This window comes from Mercenaria mercenaria, chromosome 7 (genome assembly GCF_021730395.1).
Source record: "Mercenaria mercenaria strain notata chromosome 7, MADL_Memer_1, whole genome shotgun sequence".
NCBI lineage: Eukaryota > Metazoa > Mollusca > Bivalvia > Venerida > Veneridae > Mercenaria > Mercenaria mercenaria.
Genome location: NC_069367.1, coordinates 25,043,383 through 25,062,894, shown reverse-complemented (window position 1 = coordinate 25,062,894; position 19,512 = coordinate 25,043,383). Strand labels below are relative to the sequence as shown.

The following is a 19,512-nucleotide window of genomic DNA, read 5'->3' as shown; positions in this document are numbered from 1 at the left end:
GAAGCTTTTCCTATAGACACAAGTCTATAAAAACCATGTGACCCCCCTTGGTGGGGCTATATTTGACCCTATGGGGATAATTTGAATATCTTGGTAGTGGACCACTAGATGATGCTACATACAAAATATCAAAGCCCTAAGCCCAGTGATTTAAGACCAGAAGATTTTCTAAGTTTTTCCCTATATAAGTCTATATAAACAATGTGACCCCCAGGGCGGTGTCATATTTGGCTCTTGGGAAATAATATGAACAATCTTGGTAGAGGACCACTAGATGATACTACAAACCAAATATAAAAGCCCTAGGACCTGTGGTTTTGGACAAGAAGATTTTTAAAGTTTTTCCCTTCGGTTACCATGAGTTCTGCATGGATTCTTTGGGCAATTTTGAATTGCGGCCACCCAAGGATCATTCCTGTGAAGTTTGGTATAAATATACCCTGTAGTTTTGAAGAAGAAGATTTTTTAGAAATTGTTAACATAGACGCACAACGCACAAAGCACGACGGACATCAAGCGGTAACAAAAGCTCACCTTGAGCCTTTGGCTCATGTGAGCTAAAAAGTGTGTGAGACAACAAAATATTATAACTTTGCTAACCTGTGTTTTCTGAACTGTTGGAGTCTGAACTGTTGGAGTAGGTGCTGTGTCTCGGTCCATTCTGAGGTCAGATATTTCCCTAAATGCATCGCTCAGTTTCCTTTCAGTATCAGCAAGGCACTTCTTGAAATAGTTACACTTCTCCTGCCATTTTTCCACCTCCTTCTTCAAAGATTCAATCTCTTCCTACAAGTACAAGGACTTGTAACCTAAGTACTACATACAACAAACCCTATATTTCAGTATCATATTTATCCCCTAAATAATCATTTTGTTTAAGAAACAATATATGAGCCGTGCCATGAGAAAACCAACATAGTGGCTTTGCGACCAGCATGGATCCAGACCAGCCTGCGCATCTGCTCAGTCTGGTCAGGATCCATGCTGTTTGCTTTCAAAGTCTATTGAAATTAGAGAAACTGTTAGCGAACAGCATGGATCCTGACCAGACTGTGCAGATGCGCAGGCTGGTCTGGATCCATGCTGGTCACAAACCCACTATGTTGCTTTTCCCATGGCACGGCTCATATCTCATTTAGCGATATGTCACTGAATAAAGTCATTGGAGGAATTATAGGAATTATCATCAAGGAATTATATACGAGGGCACAGCCCGAGTGATATAATAATACACATCTGAAAGACAAACAATGATTTTATTCAAGAGCAAATCATTAAATGAGATATGAGCCATGCCATGAGAAAACCAACATAGTGGGTTTGCGACCAGCATGGATCCAGACCAGCCTGCGCATCTGTGCAGTCTGGTCAGGATCTATGCTGTTCGCTTACAGTTTCTCCCATTCCAATAGGCTTTTAAAGCGAACAGCATGGAGCCTGACCAGACTGCGCGGATGCGCAGGCTGGTCTGGATACATGCTGGTCGCAAACCCACTATGTTGGTTTTCTCATGGCACGGCTCATATATTTATCAATTCTAACACGTTACTAAGAATTTTAAAGTACATCCTTAATCAGACATCCATTAAATATTTGCCTGTTTTCTGTTGGTTTCTTTTCAAACGCGCCGCTATGTCACTTGACACTGTGATGTAATGATTGTGGCATCAGAGAAATGAATTGTGATATAATAACACAAAATTTTCAGCCTTCTTTGTTAAATAGAAAAATGAATCGGGTCATGTTAGAATTGTTAGTAATTCTATCAGAAGCATCAGTTTAATCAACATAATTATACCCTAACAAATGTTAAAAGAGTGGATGGTCTCCATCTAAAAGACAACAGAACATAAGTTTTTGTCCAATTTGGAATTTTACATCATGAAATGTAGAAATTCAGTTAGAATATCTACGGAAAATCTCTAATCCTATCAGAAAAGAGTAATTTGATCATCTGATTATGTGTTGTGGATTAAGTAATAACTGGTGATATAAAACCTCGGGTGGGGGGGGGGGGGGGTGGATAACATCGCACAAAAACACAATTATAGGTGGGCACCTGGGTAGAACCAATGACCTTCCATAAGCCAGCTGGATGGCTTCCTAAGAATTCAATGCCGAGAGTGAAGCTTGAACTCACATCGGTGAGGGGCAAGTGATTTGAAGCCCAAGACCTTAACCACTCAGCCCCCAACATCTAAAAAGGGGAACATATAAACTTGAACAAAAAAACAACTTGAAATGAAATTGCAATTTCTAGCTTTTCACATCTAAAAATTTAAAGCTGATCCTCCATAAGGTAGGTTTTTATATGTATAAACGGCAACTTTCCAGCTTTGATGGTGGAGGAAGACCCTTGGTGTCCCTCCATGCATTTGCATTATTTCATCACGAGTGGGCACCTGGGTAGAACCAATGACCTTCCATAAGCCAGCTGGAAAAAAAAAAACTTGAAATGAAATTGCAATTTCTAGCTTTTCACATCTAAGAAATTTAAAGTTGCTCCTCCATAAGGTAGGTTTTTATATGTATAAAATGGAGAACATCAAGGTATGTTACTTCAAATTCATTATCAGTGACATGGCACTTGCAATGGTCACATTTATGTCCATCTCCGGCAGCTGGTGGTATAAAGCCTGCAGCACTATAAAACAAAGAAAAAAGGATACTTGCAGCACTAATAAGCAGAGAGAACAGAATGTCTGTTAAACTTATAATAAATCATGAGAACAGACTGCATGCATATATATGTGCACTATAAAACAGAATCAGAATCTAAAAGTTGATACATGCAGCAATAGAATTGGGAAAGTAGAACAACTAATAATGCCGGTACTATTATATGAAAGAGAGAAATAATGGAACAAAGAAGGATTTTACCATGTATTGTCTTGTCAATTAAAATATGTATTGCAAAATGACCTACTTTTGGCTATTGTGTCCATTTACGCCTAAAAAGAAGGATTCCAGATTAAAATCCCTTCCTTGTATAATTTGTGAACGTATAAGAATGAAAACAGATTTTACTTTTGCGTGCTTTGTTGGCAAATAAAACACATTTTTTTGTTCAGATAAGGCATAATTAATCAATCAGGCCTTCGACCTTTGTGATTAGATTACTATGCATCTAAACTCAAAACCATGTTTTATTTGCCAACAAAGCATGCAAAACTAAAATCTATTTCCTATGTAAAGCCTTGTCATTCTTTTGATGTAAGTACAATGCAATCATACCTGAAACTATTAAGCTAGATTAATGCAAATTTCAAATGGAGGATATTTAAACAAAATCAACAAAATACATACATTGATTTTCTGCGCTCTTGTTTCAGCTTCTTGACATCTTTAAGCAACTTTTCATTTTCTTCCTCAATATTTGCAATATAAGCTCTCTGAAATCAAAATGCAGATAGCATATAGCACAAGTTAAATTTCACTCATACTATCATTAATGAACTAAGGAAGTTGCATCATGAATGACCGTTTATACACCAAGGTCACCAAATCTTTTTTTTTTTTTTGAAATACAGTACAGCCTCTTTTACTGACTCCTCTTATGGCAAACAGCTGTCTAAGACATAAATATTACTCCCAATAAAATATTATTCCACTTGGAATAATCCTTGTCAGGGCAACAACTAGTCCAGGTAAATTGGCATGATAATACTTTCATTTCTTTTCAGTCTGCAGATAGAGAACACTACAAATTCACAGACTGGGACTACACAGCAACCTCTTAACAACTGGCCCTTGCCATTCTACCCTGGGCCATGAATTTGTGTCCAAAACATTTTCATATGACACCAGTGCTGGATTTCCAGGAAGTTGAGTCGCTAGTGTTTCAAAAAAGCTTGCATCACAATCAAACTAAAATAATTTACTATAAGCTTACAACAAGCATACATTTGTCTTCTTGTTGGTGTTTACTCCAAACAGGTTGCACTATCTTAAACTTTGTTATTTCAACATTATTCATATGGAGTCTTTCCTTGAATAATAATTCTATTGCTCGTCCACTACTGGGAGGGACATCTGTCATCTTTGCGGTCATAATAACAATAATTTCATATCATGAAACTAAATAACCCACCATCTATAAACCGGGCTTCATGGTAGAAATGTTCCCATACTTTTTAAAGTTAACACAGTTTATAATATGTTCTAAACTAAATTCAATTCGCCAAAACCGCTCATCATCTTTCAAAATATATTTCATGCTAAATGGTTAGTAGGTTTTTCCTATTAAACATAACTTTATAAAAATAGAATCAGAGCTATATGTGTTACCCAAGCTAATGATAACTCATTCCTGTCAAGACACATGCATTGCGCGTCACACGCATTGCGTGTCACACGCATTTTGGCCCTAGGTCACGCTCACATGCATACTATTCCAAGTCACACGCATTTTAAAAGAACAGAGCAATCAATTGTTTTTCCATAGAAAAATATTGAATCGAACATGTGAGACGACGTTGACACGGTGCTTTCATACCGTATAATACAGCTTTTACATTCACCGGTCCATTGTGTAATTTCTACCGCATGAATAAATGTCACCAAAAAATAAATGAAGGGAAACTATTCAAAAGCAGGTCAATTTTGTATTTAAAAAAACTAAATTTTCCATGTGAGGGCGCCTCCAGCTTTTAGGGATCATTGCCCTCCAGACCCCCTGGGACTATGGACAACCTTCCCTTCGAACCCCGATCACACTCGTCACGCCTTTGTAGATCCTTGACAGCTATATATGGATAACTGGCCAAAATGCTCAGGTTACAATCAACTACAACATATTTTAGAGATAAGAAACTGTATACACAATGATTCCAGGAATTTTAAGTGTCTTCGTTTAAATTTTAATAAGTGATAATTGTGTTGTTTTTTTTTTTTGACAACTGTACTCTATCAATATGTAAAGTATCTAGTCAATTGCCTTTCATAGCTTTGGACTTTCACTCCAGACATGCTTATACAAAAAGGGAGATAATTCAAAAATGGGGCCACCTAGAGTTATGGTTTCTTATCACTGCACTTTTTCTCAATAAACTCTATCGTCGTGGAAAGTTACAACTTAGTATCTTTAATACTTTCTGACAGACACACCGGCAGACGGACAAGGTGGCGACTATATGCTTCTCCCTACAACACAATGTTCAACAACCTTGAAAGTTTCTTACTCACTATGCAAATGCAACAACAAAACAGCAAGGCACCTGCAATTATAACAAGAACATATTCTCTGGCTTAAAATTAATTAATCAAGCATACCTTTTCTTGAAGCTCAACTTTGAGTTCATCAATATCATCTGCAGCTCTAGAAAATTCCTGAAAAAGTTGGTGAAAAATTATTTCTTTCTTTTTATTCAGAAAACAAATATGTACATCGATAATTCTTACACAACATCTTCTTTTGAATAAGAGAAGAATGTTCAATAGAAATAATGTTGCATTTTGTATAATTTTACCTCTGAAAATTATCACAAAAAAAGACAAGAGGGCCATGAAGGCCCTGTATCGCTCACCTGACCTACTGACCTAAAGATCATCAAGATTAACATTCTGACCAAGTTTCATTAAGATATGGTCATAAATGTGGCTTCTTAAGTGTTAATTAGCTTTTCCTTTGATTTGACCCAGTGGCCTAGTTTTTGACCCCACATGACCCAGATTTGAACTTGACCTAAAAATCATTAAGATTAACATTCTGACTAAGTTTCATGGAGATACAGTCATAAATGTGGCCTCTAGATTGTTAACAAGCTTTTCCTTTGAACTGACCTACTGACCTAGTTTTTGACCTCACATGACCTAGTTTCAAACTAGACCTAAAGATCATCAAGATTAACATTCTGACTAAGTTTCATGAAGATACAGTCATAATGTGGCCTCTAGAGTGTTAACAAGCTTTTCCTTTGATTTGACCTAGTGACCTAGTTTTTTGTCCCACCTGACCCAGATTTGAATGTGACCTATAGATCATCAAGATTAACATTCTGACCAAGTTTCATTATGATAAGGTCATAAATGTGGCCTCTACAGTGTTAACTAGCTTTTCCTTTGATTTGACCTGGTGACCTAGTTTTTGACCCCAGATGACCCAATATCAAATTCGTCAAAGATTTTATTGAGGGTAACATTCTAATTAAGTTTCATTAAGATTGGGCCAAAATTGTGACCTCAAGTGTGTTAACAAGCTTTTCCTTTGATTTGACCTGGTGACCTAGTTTTTAACCCCAAATGACCCAATATCAAACTTTTCCAAGATTTTATTGAGGGTAACATTCTGACCAACTTTCATTAAGATTGGGCTAAAATTGTGACCTCTACAGTGTTAACAAGCTTTTCCTTTGATTTGACCTGGTAACCTAGTTTTTAATTCCAGATAACCTAATATCAAACTTGTTAAAGATTTTATTGAGAGTAACATTCTGACCAAGTTTCATTAAGATTGGGCCAAAATTGTGACCTCTAGAGTGTTAACAAGCTTTTCCTTTGATTTGACCTGGTAACCTAGATTTTGACCCCAGTTGACCCAATATCAAAATTGTCCAAGATTTTATTGAGGGTATCATTCTGACCAAGTTTCATTAAGATTGGGCCAAAAATTGTGACCTCTAGAGTGTTAACAAGCTTTTCCTTTGATTTGACCCGGTGACTAGTTTTTGACCCCAGATGACCCAATATCAAACTCGTCAAAGATTTTATTAAGAGTAACATTCTGACCAAGTTTCATTAAGATTGGGCCAAAATTGTGACCTCTAGGGTGTTAACAGTCAAATTGTTGACGACGATGCTGACACCGACGACGGATGGACAACGGACGACGGACACAGGGCGATCACAAAAGCTCACCTTTGAGCACTTCGTGAGCTAAAATCTAAAACATGGACTTACACTTCGAAGAGTATCTAGTGCCTCTGTATATTCTCTGAGTTGTGACCTAAGTAAGGTTGGATCGCTACACAATTCCTTTGCACTAGTTTTAGGTTCAGATATCTGCAAGATATAAAACCTGACACTTTGGAGTTCATGTATTTATTGGAATGGCATGTTAAAACATAAAAGGATCAAGTACATCCTACTACATGACATGTAAAATGCTGGACAGTTTCTGGCGTATTAACCTGTAAAATATGTAAAAAAATAAGCTACATATTTCCAACTTTCTGACACACTTGTGATAGGGCTCTACAGACAGACTTACCTACAATTTTCCCAATTTCTAATTCACCTGTGACAGAACTTTAAAGACAGACTGTGCTAGGACCTTAGAGACAAACTCTGCTGGAGATTTCCCAATTTATAACTTTAAAAACACATCCTATTGCAGTTGTCTAATTTCTAACTAATATGTGCTAGGACTTAAAAAAATTCATTTCTAAACTTTAAAAGCTACCTTTATCCTAATTTGTAATTGACCTGTGCTAGGACCTTAGAGACAGACTCTGCTAGAATTTTCCCAATTTCTAACTTTAAAGACAAACCCTTCCAGCAATTTCACAATTTTTAAGTTTATACAATGTCATGTGCTAGGACCTTACAGACAGACTCTGCTAGAATTTCTCAATTTCTAACTTTAAAGACAGACTCTGCCAGCAATTTCCTAAAAGTTAATTTACCTGTGTTAGGACTTTAGAGACAAACTCTGCTAGTGATTTCCTAATATCTAATTTAAAAGACAAACCTTGCCATGGGTTTACAATTTCTAGCTAACCTATGCTTGAACTTAAAGACCCTGCTAGCAAATTCCCAAGTCTGCCTTACCTGTGCTATCAATACAGAGACTGCCTGTAATTTCCCAATTTCTACCTTACCTGTATTAGGACTTTAGAGACAGACTCTACTAGAGATTTCCCAGTTTCTGTTGGTATTTCCAACTGGTTCCCACCTTCAACACGCTTCTGGGCATTTAGTTTACTAATCAACTGAAAGCAAAGAACAAATACTAGAAAAGACTGTCACCACCTTAGATGATACACATTTATATTCTAATTTCTACACAATGTATTTCTGTTTTCACGTTCTGCATGGTAAAGGACCTCACCATAAAATTTTATTAAAGTTATTAAAGTAAGCTTAACAAAAAGCACTTCCTTATGCAGAATGGGTTATTTTTTCTTAGGCAGCGTATTAAGTGACTCCTTTAATATTCATTTTTTTGGTGAATATTAGTGAAAAATAAAACTTGCTTATATCATCCACTTTACAGTAACAAAGAAAAGTTGTACCCCCACCCCTCTCCCCAACACTCCCCCACCCCTGACAAATACCCCTCCAGTCTCTTCCAACCAGTTGCAATATTTTCCGATTAAAAGATCCTCAGTGTAAAAATTTCAGCAATCAAGTTTGTATTTTTTCATGGAAATCTTCCCCCCAGACTGTAAAAAATTCAGTTTACCGCCTGAGCTGTCTGCAAGTCTTTCTCATATTTGGTGTATCTGTTTCTCAGGAGCATCACGTCTTGAAACAGGTCTCCATTCTCATCTGTCAATCTCTTTACAACTTCCTTCTTGTCCCGCAGTTCTGCTGTCAAACTGGAAAAAGTATTTAATTAACTCTGTTAACTGTGAAATAATCTAGTTTTGTAGGCATGAAATTTTCTGTCTTGACCAAAAGACTTGACACAAACGTTCACCACCATGAGACAGAGAGTCTTGCCCAAGAAGCAAGTCCCTAGGTCTAAGGTCAAGGTCACACTTACAAGGCCAAATGTCAGATACAAGAATGACAACTTTGTCCGGAGCATTTCTTCTTCATGCATGAAGGGATTTTCATGTAAATTGACACAAATGTTCACCACCATGAGACAGTGTCATGCGCAACAGCCAGGTCCCTAGGTCTAAGGTTAAGGCCACACATAGAGTTAAAATGTCAGATACAAGAATGACAACTTAAAGCTCTTGATGGGCGTATTTTGTGACTATGGCCCCCTTGTTGAATATATGAATAATTACTACATATACATATGTAGTTAAGTAAACATGAAATACATTTAATTAATTTATATTATATTTTAGTCTGAAGAGGATTTTCTACATTTGAGGTAAATATCTAAAGATAAAATATTTTATTGAAAGATGGGCACTGAATAATGAAGACTTCAAACACTATTATCTTTGATCAACTTGACAATTTGTGTGTCAACTGCCTTGGCCTTGGATCAAATCTGTAACCTGGTTGTTTTGCCTGCTGAGCTAACTGTGTCAAATGTTATACTGTACATGTAGATGTATACATAGAGCTCCAAACTGCAGCCAAAGAATGCTGCATTAGCAATCTGACTAAAGTACATCTCCAATTAACACTACACTTTGAATCTGAAGACATGCTATTGATAGACTCGTTCTGATGACCCTTCCACTAGCCAATCAGAGCCTTGCTACTAGCCTATCAGAGCTTTGCTTTCAACATCTTGAAAGTGAAAGTTGAAGTTTAAAAAATCTATATTTAGCCTGGGTTTTTTCATGTTTACAGTTCTTTTGACTGCACTCTTGTGTTTTGAGAGGTATCATTTGTCACGGTACAGACTGGTCACGTAAGGGGAGAATATGTGTCAGGCAGCTGGTTAGCTCAGTCAGTAGAGCACTCACCCTGTAAGTGAGGGGTCCCGGGTTTGAGCCCCGGACTGACTGCACATTTTTCTCACTGGTTGTGACATTCGGTGCTATTTGGACGGTGCAACCAAATGCTTGTTGAAACGAGTCGTCTGATTGGATGAAATAAAAATAGATTTGTGAAAATAAAAATAGCAATATCGGAAATCCAAATATACAGAAAGATGAATGTGAATAGGTCATCCTCAGATCTCCGTTTAGATCAAGTACTTTAGTCAGATTGGCTGCATTAGCAGATGAGAATACATAACAACACAGAAATTGCTGACTGTCATTAAGCCTAAAAAAGTAATTGTTTGTTTCCAGTAACATGCTAAACAAAATTAGGGTAGGTAGGTCGGTGATTCTTTTTTTTTTAATGGATTTTCTTTTTTTATTAAGTGGAATTTTTTGGAAATTATTTTTGTGTCAAAAAATGAATAAAAATAAGAGGGTTATGCCTTTAAAACATCAGTAAGTTGATTTCTAACATCACTGACTATGTTTATATCATAAAAAGTGCAATTTTGCAACTTATTGCTAAAAAGTTGAAAAATAAAATTCTCCGAGGCAAAACAACATTTAGGGTCACGGCAAATATTTAGGGTAGGTCGCGATACCGGAAATAAACAATTTTTTATGCCTTAACTAAAACTTAAGTTTCTGAAGATGAATAAGAATTAAAAGAATTACCTTTTGATTGTCGTTGCTTGTTTCTCCAGTGTATCTACCATAGTCTTCATTTTCTTTGAAATATTTCCCAGCTCTAAAATAAAAAGAAGTTTCTGACTTCTTGTTAATACCACAGTCACACATACGGCGCAAATAGCTATGTTGAGCTACGGATAGAAACATAGTAACCCGTATCGATCCGTACCTGAGCCGTACAAATTGCTACGAATTGATACGGCTTACTACATTAAGGTATGTCTCAGGTACGTTTCAATACGGGTCGATACGGATTACTATGTTTTTATCCGTGGCTAGACGTAGCTTTCCACGCCGTATGTGTGACTGGGGTATAAAGGTCTCTTCAAACAACTTACTTAAAACCTGAAGAAACACAATGATGTACACCAGTATAACCAGTAACAAGAGCTGTCATTATTAGTGACAAATGCCCCCGAATCAACCCTTGGGATAAGATGAACATTTATGTTAGGGTTAGGGTTTGGGTCAGGGTTTATGACCTTGACCTTGACCTGAGAGACACGGGTCATAAGCGCAACACACCTTCTCAATATGGTTAACATTTGTGTCAAATTATTTTCAAATCCCCCTACGAATTTAAAGTTTACAGCTCAGCATGCCCACACATGGACGGACGGATGGACAGTGCATTGTAATATGCCCACCTTTGGGAGCATAAAAAGCAACTCTTGTGAAAAAGGTATGCAACTACAAAAGTAAGTAAGGGATTCATCTAATTAACATTTCGCAAGTAATCTTTTTGACAAATAAAAAGAGAAATTTGGTAAGTGTAAAGTAAGTACAACAAAATGTAGTTATGATTCCCTTAAAACTCTCTGTGTAAAGTAAAAACTATGTAGTTTTTTCCCCTCCAACACAGCTAAATAATTATAATGAAGGGAGACAATCCAAGAAAGTAAGCAAGACAGAGTTGTTGTTCTTGTCGTTGCACTTCCTCTCAATAATCTCTGTAAACTGCACAGGAACAGAAATTATTTGGTCATTGTATACAAAAGTCCTACAGTTCTGGGTAAATGTAACCTTGACCTTTGACCTATTGACCTTAAAATAAACAGAGGTCATCTGCTGGTCATGATCAACCTCCCTATTAAGTTTCATGATCCTTGGCCCAAGTGTTCTTGAGCTATCTTCTGGGAACTGTTTAACTGTTCTGGGTCACTGTGACCTTGACCTCTGACCTACTGACCACAACATCAATAGGGGTCATCTGGTGATCATGATCAACCTCCATATCAAGGTTCGTTATTCTAGGTCCAAGCGTTCTCAAGTTATCGTCCAGAAACCGTTTAACTATTCCGGGTCACTGTGGCCTTGACCTATGACCTACTGACCTCAAAATCATTAGGGGTCATCTGCTGGTCATGACCAACCTTCCTGTCAATTTTCAATATCCTAGGCCAAAGTATTCTTGAGTTATCATCCGGAAACCATTTAACTGTACTGTGTCACTGTGACCTTCACCTTTGACCTATTGACCTCAAAATCCATAGGGTTTATTTGGTGGTCATGACCAACCTTCCTGTCAATTTTCATGATCCTAGGCTTAAACGTTCTTGAGTTATCATCCAGAAACCCTTTAACTTGTCTGGGTCACTGTGACCTTGACCTTTGACCTACTGATCTCAAAATCAATAGAGGTCATCTGCTGGTTATGAGCAATCTCTCTATTGACTTTTATGATCCTTGGCCCAAGCCTTCTTGAGTTATCATCCTGAAATGGATTAGTCTACATACCGACCAACCGACCGACCGACTGACATCTGCAAAACAATATACCCCTCCTTCTTCTAAGGGGGGCATAAAAAGAGGCATAATTTTGTAAAAATGCAAAGTAGAGCTATGGAAGCTAAGTATTGCATAATCAGATCATGAAAGTGAACAAATGTGTGAAGTTTCATTCCATTCACATTGGTTGGTACTGACGTAGCAACTTCATATACAAAAAACCTGAAGTAAAATTAGAACTGTCACAGGAGTGACGAATACCCCCACAATTCGGTCTTGTCACTGAGAAGACAATCTGGCAACCATAAGAAAGGTACAAATGACTACAAGAAGGTGCAATTTAAATCGAACTTGACCTGTATTTAATGATGTTACACCTGTGCACCAAAATTTATCTAAATATGTCAAGCCTTTCGTGAGTTATTTTGTCTGGCAACACTATACAAGTATAAGTCTAAGCAAAAAAGGGAGCATAATTCAGGAAATATTGGTGCAAGAGTTATGCGCCTTGTGTCATATGATGTGGGTGATGATGTGGAACAACTACTTCAAGTTTGAAACTCATAATAACTGAGATGTAGTGAAAATGCATCAAAATTAACCTTAAATTCTAATAATAATTCATGAAAAATTGGTGTAAGAGTTATGCACCTTGTGTCATATGATGTGGGTGATAAGGTTGAACATCTATTTTAAGTTTGAATCAAATCCATTTAGTAATAACTGGGATATAGTGAAAATGCATCAAAATTAACCTTAAATTCTAAGTAAAAGGGGACATAACTCATGTCAGAGTTATGCACCTTGTGTCAAATTATGTGAGTGATAAGGTGGAACATCTGTTTTAAGTAATAACTGAGTATAGATTTTGGGATGTGACAGGACGCTACGCGACAAAACTGACTCCTATATAGCCACCCAAACATGTTTGATGGGGGTATAAAAAGGGCATAATTTTGTAAAAAAGCAAAATAGAGTTATGGAAACTGTACAATGCATATCAGCTGATAACAGTGGACAAGTGTGTGAAGTTTCAATCCATTTTCACTAGTGAATAATGAGATATCAGCTTACATACAAAACTTGACCAAAAACTGCTAAATCCAAAAAGGGACATACTTTTGTAAAAATGCAAAATAGAGTTATGGAACCTGTGCACTGCATGTCAATTTATGAAAGTGAACAAGTGTGTGAAATTTCAATCCATTCCCATTAAAATGTACTGAAATAGAAGCTTACATACAAAACTTAACCCAAAATTTCTAAGTCGGAAAAAGGGAATAAAATTGTACAGAAGCAAAATAGAGTTACGGAACCTTTGCAATGTAAGTCAGTTTATCACTCTGAATAAGTGTATGAAGTTTCAGTCCATTCCCACACATGGTTACTGAGATACCAGCTTACATACAACAAGAGCACCGCCTTGCGGGTGCTGACGCTCATCTGATTTTTTTTGTGTAATAGAAATATTGTCCTACCCATGATTTTCTAAGTCTAAAAAGGACCATCATTCTTGCAAAAAGCAGGATAGAGTTATGTTTCTTGATGTACAGTGTCCACTTATGATGGTGAAAAACTGTTGCAAGTTTTAAAGCAATAGCTTTGATAGTTTATGAGAAAAGTTGACTTAAACATAATACTCAACCAAGAAAATGATTTTCTAAGTCCAAAAGGGGCAATAATTATTGCAAAAATCAGGATGGAGTTACGCTGCTTGCTGTACAGGGTCAGCTTATGATGGTGAACAAGTGTTGCAAGTTTCAAAGCAATAGCTTTGATAGTTTAAGAGAAAAAGTTGACCTAAACATAAAACTTAACCAAGAAATCTGATATTTTCTAAGTCCAAAAGGGGCCATAAACCTTGCAAAAAGCAGGATGGAGTTATGTTTCTTGCTGTACAGGGTCAACTTATGATGGTGAACAAGTGTTGCAAGTTTTAAAGCAATAGCTTTGATAGTTTAGGATAAAAGCTGACCTAAACATAAAACTTAACCAAGAAAACTGATTTTCTAAGTCCAAAAGGGGCAATAAATCTTGCAAAAAGCAAGATGGAGTTATGTTTCTTGCTGTACAGGGTCAGCTTATGATGGTGAACAAGTATTCCAAGTTTCAAAGCAATAGCTTTGACAGTTTGGGAGAAAAGTTGACCTAAACATAAAACTTAACCAAGAAATCTGATATTTTCTAAGTACAAAAGGGGCCTTAAATCTTGCAAAAAGCAAGATGGAGTTATGTTTCTTGCTATACAGGGTCAGCTTATGATGGTGAACAAGTATTCCAAGTTTCAAAGCAATAGCTTTGATAGTTTAGGAGAAAAGCTGACCTAAACATAAAACTTAACCAGGCAACGCCGACGCCGACAACCGCTCAAGTGATGACAATAACTCATCATTTTTTTTCAAAAAATCAGATGAGCTAAAAACTTAACCAAATAGGAACGCCAACAAGGATGCCAATGCAGATACGGACACCGACGCATGGGTGAGTCGAACAGCTCTACCTATTCTTTGATTCTTTGAATAGTTGAGCTAAAATAATACTAGTAACCAAGGTAGAGTTACAGTTCTTGTACACTTCACTTCCACTCAAAGCCCTCAATCTTTCCATGCAATCTGAATAAATTTCCTTCAGCACTTTCAATGTTATCACCCAGACATTTTATGAAGGGAGATAATAATTATAAAAATATGCCTGGAAGAGTTATGGTTTTGTGCTTTAATGATGCAAGTTCAACGAAGTACCTCTTACAGCTCTGAAGTTAACTGCTATACGACAATGTAAAGAGTAATTACTACAGGGCTGGGACCTAAGTTACAGATTACTTGTTTCAATACAAAGCAAAATCTGGATAGTGATCACCCCTAATAATAAAACATCTTATAAACAAGATTATCAATGAAAACAAACACTTTCAACATCTCACATATTGCGTCTGCTTAAAACTGTTTTTGAAATTTAAGAAAACTGCAGACCTTAATAATATTCTAAATGTCCTCCAAAAAGTGATGGTTGCTATTTATACTAACCTTCAGCATTTTCTCCACGCACGTTTTTCAGCAATTCAACAATCTCATTGGCAGCGTGTTTCCATGGTTCATCATCTGATACTTTTGTCTTCATTGTCTGTATACTCACTGTCAGAGACATTAACCCTTACCCTGCTAAATTCTATGATGAACTTGTCCATCTTTCAATTTGGACAGTACCATTAATTGTTTACCAAAAAATACTGACTGAATGGCGAACAGTGCAGATCATGATCAGACTGCATGGATGTGCAGGCTGATCATGATCTAAACTGGACGCAAAGGCAGAATAAGTCATATTTAGCATGATTAGGGTTAATTTTTTAATGTGGAATTTTCTACAGTTTCCGTGAAAGAGGCATACCAGTACTTGCAAAAGGAAATTCACCATTAACCCTTAGCCTGCTCCAGGCGAATTTAACAGCCTTTGCAAACAGCTTGGAACCAGATCAGACGCCGATTAAATCTAAAGCTGTTTGCTACTCTGACAATATTTCTTCCAATTTTCGAGCAAATTGAATGAACTTTACAATTTTAGCAGACGACATTTCCAGCAGATGACAATTTATCTTGCATGCTAAAGGTTAATTAATGAAGACAACCGCCTTGATATCAGAGAATTTAATAACTTTTTATGTAAATGTGTAGAACTAACTAATACATTTTCAGATTAACTCAAATTATGTAAAAGTAAAACTAGAGCTATCACTAAAGGTGATGAATGTAGCCCCCGCATGCACTGACACAGTACATTGCAATTTGACGCACACAAGACTGCATGATTATGTGGACTGTGTGTATAAAGACTGTATGTATACAGTATAGTAACAAACAAGAGGGTCATGATGACCCTGGATCGCTCACCAGATTAATATGTTTCAAATGTCAAACTGATGATTTTTAGAAATTTTTTGGAAAATTTTCCGATGTACAATCAAGTAACCACTGGGGTGGGGCCAATTTTACCCCGGGGGTCATGATTTGAACAAAGTTTGTAGAAGTCGACTAGGCAATGTTACATATCGAATATCTAAGATCTAGGCCTTCTGGTTTATTTTAAGCAAATTTATGAAGATTTCCCTATGTACAATAAAGTAACCCCTGGGGCTGGGTCAATTTGACCCTGAGGGGGTCAATATTTGAACAAATTTTGTAGAGGTCCACTAAGCAATGCTACATGTTGAATATCTAAGCTCTAGGCCTTCTGGTTTATTTTTAGAAAATATTGAAGATTTTTCTATGTACAATCAAGTAACCCCATGGGGCGGGGCCAATTTGACCACAGGGTCATGATTTGAAGAAATTTTGTAGAGGTCTACTAGGCAATACCACATGTCAAATATCTAAGTCCTAGGCCTTCTGGTTTATTTTTAGAAATTTTTTGAAGATTTTCCTATGTACAATCAAGTGACCCCTGGGGCGGGGTCAATTTTGACCCTGGGGTCATGATTTGAACAAATGTTGTAGAGGTCCACTATGCAATGCTACATGTGAAATATCTAAGCTCTAGGCCTTCTGGTTTATTTTAAGAAAATTTTTGAAGATTTTCATATGTAAAATCAAGCGACCCCTAGGGCGGGGTCAATTTTGACCCCGGGGGTCATGATTTGAACAACTTTAGTAGAGGTCCACTAGGCAATGCTACATGTCAAATATCTAAGCTCTAGAGCTTCTGCTTTTTGAGAAGAAGATTTTTTAAGGTTTTCCTATGTAAAATCAAGTGACCCCTGGGACGGGGTCAATTTTGACCCCGGGGGTCTGATTTGAATAAATTTTGTAGAGGTCCACTAGGAAATGCTACACGTGAAATATCTAAGACCTAGGCCTTCTGCTTTATTTTTAGAAATTTTTTGAAGATTTTCCTATGTAAAATCAAGTGACCCCTGGGGCGGGGTCAATTTTGACCCTGGGGTCATGATTTGAACAACTTTAGTAGAGGTCCATTAGGCAATGCTACATGTCAAATATCTAAGGTCTAGGGCTTCTGGTTTTCAAGAAGAAGATTTTTTAAGATTTTTCTATGTAAAATCAAGTGACCCCTGGGGCGGGGTCAATTTTGATCCCGGGGTCATGATTTGAACAAAATTGGTAGAGGTCCACTAGGCAATGCTTCACACCAAATATCTAAGCTCTAGGGCTTCTGGTTTTTGAGAAGAAGATTTTTAAAGTTTTTCCTTTCGGTTGCCATGGCAACCAGAGTTCTGCATGGAATTCAATTCTTTGAACAATTTTTAGAGAAGACCATCCAAGGAACATCCCTGTGAAGTTTCATCAAAATTGGCCTGTTGGTTTAGGAGGAGATGTTGTTTAAAGGAAAGTGTGGACGGACGGACGGACGGACGGACGATGGACGGACGCCGGACGGTGAGTGATCACAATAGCTCACCCTGAGCACTTTGTGCTCTGGTGAGCTAAAAACAAAGTCCCATAACTATGCAGAATATTTATCTAAAAGAATGCAACATGCAGCATGCACAACTAGGGTTGGTACTGATCACTTGTGTGAAGTTTCATTAAATTGTGTGTAAGGGTTTGGTAGATTAGGCACGCACAAGATTGCATATGCAGACTGTATGTACATAGTATGTTAACAAGAAACAAAGTCCCATAACTCTGCAATTTTTGTCGCTGAAAGAACCTAACATGCCCCATGCACAACTACTGTTGTTACTGATCACTTGTGTGAAGTTTCATTAAATTGTGTCAAGGGGATGAGGAGAGATGGTGCGCACAAGATTGTGTCTATGTATATAGTATAGTAACAAAAAAACAAAGTCCCATAACTCTGCAAATTTTTTTTCTGAAAGAACCTAACATGCCCCATGCACAAGTACTGTTGTTACTGATCACTTGTGTGAAGTTTCATTAAATTGTGTCAAGGGGATGAGGAGAGATGGTGCGCACAAGATTGTGTCTATGTATATAGTATAGTAACAAAAAAAACAAAGTCCCATAACTCTGCAAATTCTTTTTCTAAAAGAACCTAACATGCCCCATGCACAACTACTGTTGGTACTGATCACTTGTGTGAAGTTTCATTAAATTCTGTCAAGGGGTTAAGGAGAGATGGTGCGCACAAGATTGTGTCTACGGACAGACAGCCAGACAGACAGACAGACAACCTGAAACCAGTATACCCCCCTTACAACTTTGTTGTCGGGGGGTACAATGAACAGTAAAGAGAAAAAGAGTAAATGTGTCCTGGGCCTGTACTCATTAGAGTAAATGTGTTCTGGGCCTGTACTATTCAACATTATAAGTCTGAAACTTGGAATTAAAAGTTAGCTTCAAATTTTGGAGAAAAAAATCTCAGACAGCACCAATCATAGAAAGAAAATATTGCTTTACACGGAAATTGAACAGAATATAAAACATGTATATCACTCTACAATTTTTTTGATATATACTGATTTTTTGAAAAGGACTGCATAAAGGGGCTACACTTTCAGACAGTTTAACACCTTCAAAGCTCAAAAACCATTTTCAAAGAACTGTTGCTTTTTTTTTTTTTTAATGCATTTGCAATAATGTCCAATTGCTGTAATTTCACATAACTAGGTGAAAAATAATTTTCTGCAATAATTATTGTTTATTTTACTGCTTTACAAATGGCATTAATTTTTAAAGGGGGACAACTTTTTGAGAATATTTTGAGTATCAAATCAAAGGGAACAGTACCATAAATTAAACATGTAATGGACAGGTAGATTGTTTGTAAAGATGTTCGTTTACTAAATATTTCTGTGATTTGAAGATATACAATGTACTCCTAAAGCTTAAAGACAGCAAACATTCAATTGGCAGTAACTTTATCATCCTGCTTTTAAGAATTTACTTGTTGTTTTCATCATAGACAGTAGTGGAAAACTAGACAGTGATACTTACTATCTTTCATGACTCTGAATTTATCAACAACATCCTTTTCCAGCTCAAACTTCTTCCTACATTAAAAAAATAACAAACTTTTCTGCTGTGAGCAAAACTATTCAGGAAAACTATATTTAACATTAATTTAAAGAAAAAATCTTTTTTTTCTTCTTTTCAAAATATGCAAAATTGTCATACTATGTACTATAATGCTGTGCTGGTCTACCTAAAGCAAATTCCCTAATGTCTAATCAATCAAACCTGCAATGGTCTTTTTGCGAATTGCAGCTTATTTTGCTTATTTTGCAAGATTCATATAAACTATAAATCCTTCTAAAGGTCTCTGAGAGTGGTGGTATGATCTTTTAGAAATTTCAAAATATCTATAGCAATGTCATTTTATGACAAATGATGTATTTTTTTACACATTAAAACTATCTAATGTAACTGCTTTGAAGAACTCTATAGGTTTGAATTGTAGATCAGCATACTGTAAAAGTATGGTGCCCGTAAAGTGACGTGAAACTTGTTTTTATTTCATTTTTTATGAAATAATAATGCGTCTTATTTATTTATTTCATTAAAAC

At 36.7% G+C, this 19,512-nt stretch overlaps 1 protein-coding gene across 1 annotated transcript in view; it reads right to left on the bottom strand.

The window, feature by feature from the left end:
- LOC123554678 (uncharacterized) overlaps nt 1-19,512 on the bottom strand; it is a 91,581-nt gene that overhangs the window by 60,000 nt on the left and 12,069 nt on the right. Inside the window, exons 8-17 of the mRNA XM_053547816.1 lie at nt 18,944-18,999; nt 15,059-15,166; nt 10,290-10,362; nt 8,402-8,537; nt 7,818-7,928; nt 6,898-6,999; nt 5,272-5,328; nt 3,307-3,392; nt 2,560-2,644; nt 601-786 (exon numbers count right to left, since the gene is read on the bottom strand). Coding sequence (XP_053403791.1) covers nt 601-786; nt 2,560-2,644; nt 3,307-3,392; nt 5,272-5,328; nt 6,898-6,999; nt 7,818-7,928; nt 8,402-8,537; nt 10,290-10,362; nt 15,059-15,166; nt 18,944-18,999 — 1,000 coding nt within the window. The remainder of the gene's footprint in view (nt 1-600; nt 787-2,559; nt 2,645-3,306; nt 3,393-5,271; nt 5,329-6,897; nt 7,000-7,817; nt 7,929-8,401; nt 8,538-10,289; nt 10,363-15,058; nt 15,167-18,943; nt 19,000-19,512) is intronic.